The 1982-nt window shown below is 40.1% G+C and overlaps 1 protein-coding gene across 1 annotated transcript; it reads right to left on the bottom strand.

Moving 5' to 3' along the window:
- Positions 1-672: 672 nt before the first annotated feature.
- LOC123764886 (uncharacterized) lies at positions 673-1422 on the bottom strand. The gene has a single exon (XM_045753083.1). It carries the CDS (start codon positions 1420-1422, stop codon positions 673-675), a length of 750 nt encoding a protein of 249 aa, XP_045609039.1.
- Positions 1423-1982: the final 560 nt, after the last annotated feature.

Genomic DNA, 1982 nt, shown 5'->3' with positions numbered 1-1982 from the left:
TATTTATGTGTCACCAAATTCACTCATATGACTAACCTACTCTTGAAACAAGCGATCACCGTTCTAAAATGTTACCCGTTAACTTGTTCCATAAGTCAACAACATTATTTCCAAATCAAAATTTATCCTGGTCTGTTTTAAATCTAAACTTATCCAATTTATATACATTTTTTCGTGTTGATATATTTATAACCTTATTTATATCGTCTTGGTTTGTTTCCGATTTGCCACCTTTCCCTTCAGCTCTTCAATTAATAAACATTTATAGTAATCTTTCAAAGGAAGGTTTCAAGTTATTTTCAGTCTGTAGTTCGGTGACCAAAACTGACCTGCATAATCTAAATTACTAATGCTTCTAGTAATGAATCCCGGTAACCTACTGACATTATCCTTTACATTAATGCATTGATCATGGCTTCAATCCAACTCGGTTATTCTTACTCTATATGCTTTAAAAGTTAAACAAACTATTATCCATCAATATTTATTACACATAAAAATTCCTTACAATCATTGTTACAATTTCATGGTTTTTTATTGCACAAAAATTCCTTACAATCATTGTTACAATTTCATGTTTTTTTTATTACACAAAAATTCCTTACAATCATTGTTACAATTTCATGGGACACAAGTTCATGGTAAGACTTAAGTAGAAGGAAGAAGCAGGGCTCAGAGGCACCGGGGGTTAATATTGAAGTTGTTAGTAAGTACAGAGTTCAACTTGTCGAGAAGATCGTCGAGGGGAGCTGGCTCAATCTCACATAGTGTTGCCATTTCAATTATTTTCATAATAGACTCGAGGGCAATCTTCATTATGCTAAATATTTCTAGGAGCATCATGCCCAAACACTTAATATCTAGGGAGTATGTCAGGTTTCCCTGGACCATCTGTGTATCCCCCAAATCTGCCAGGTCCTTTGGGCTTAAGGTTGACAGAGCCTGTGGACTGAATCCCGACATTCCGAAGTCAATAAGGAATACTTCAGGTGGTTTACTGAAGTCAGGAGAGAGGGTGACCATGACATTAGAGCCGTGGATGTCACCATGTACAACTCCCCGCTCGTGGACCTCGCGCAGGCGCTGACCAATTTTCAGAGCAATATAGACCAAGTACCAGTCCGGTATGTTCCGCAGGAGGGCTCTGGTGAGTGTTAACTCGCCCCGGGAAGACATCACTATGGCTCTTGGGTTGTAGCATACTCCCAGGATCTTGGGAGCTCCTCCAGCAGAATTCAATCTTTCCATGATAACCAGCTCTCTCCTGAAGTCCATCTCAGAGGCATTCCTCATCATCTTTAAGATGGCATGTCCACCGTCCCAGGGAACGCGCCCCACAGTACCATAAGCGCCCTGGCTAATATGTTGGCTCTGGGACACAAGGTCATCAAGGTAAGCGCTACTCAATAGAGTAGCCTTCATGTTGGTGTAATAGTTACACTAACCAACTGATGGAACTGACCAAACTGATGTTGTTGTTAAAGCTTTAGCTACTCAGGACGAAGTAGTTCATGTAGCAAAACTGATCCCAACGTCGACTTTTATACAACCAGGTGAAGTGAAAAGGGAAGTGAATGACACAAATACGAACATAAACTACAGAAGGCTAATTGGTCAATCCCAGGCAGCTTCAATTTATATCGCCTTCAATCAAATCGCCCTCAATAAATCAATCACTCTATTTCCAAGACAAACCCAAAAGCTTATTGTGGAGTGACTTCCTCTAAACTGATTTTCTTCCTTAAATAAGAACATAAAAATGAACGTAACTGCAGAGGGTCTATTGGCACATACGAGGCAGCTCCTATTTATAACCACCCAATCCCACTCATATTCATTTCCAACCCTCACTTGAAACAATCAAGGGACCCCACCTCCACCACGCCACGCGGTAATTGGTTCCAAAAATCAACAACCCTGTTACCGAACCAGTATTTACGCTGGTCTTTCCTAAATCTAAATTTATCCCATTCATACCCATT

Source organism: Procambarus clarkii, chromosome 48 (genome assembly GCF_040958095.1).
Source record: "Procambarus clarkii isolate CNS0578487 chromosome 48, FALCON_Pclarkii_2.0, whole genome shotgun sequence".
Taxonomy (NCBI): Eukaryota; Metazoa; Arthropoda; class Malacostraca; order Decapoda; family Cambaridae; genus Procambarus; species Procambarus clarkii.
This window is presented reverse-complemented; position numbering and strand designations above follow the sequence as displayed.

Coding starts and splice junctions, on each gene's coding strand:
- LOC123764886 (XM_045753083.1), bottom strand. CDS start 1,422: ATGAAGGCTACTCTATTGAGTAGCGCTTACCTTGATGACCTTGTGTCC.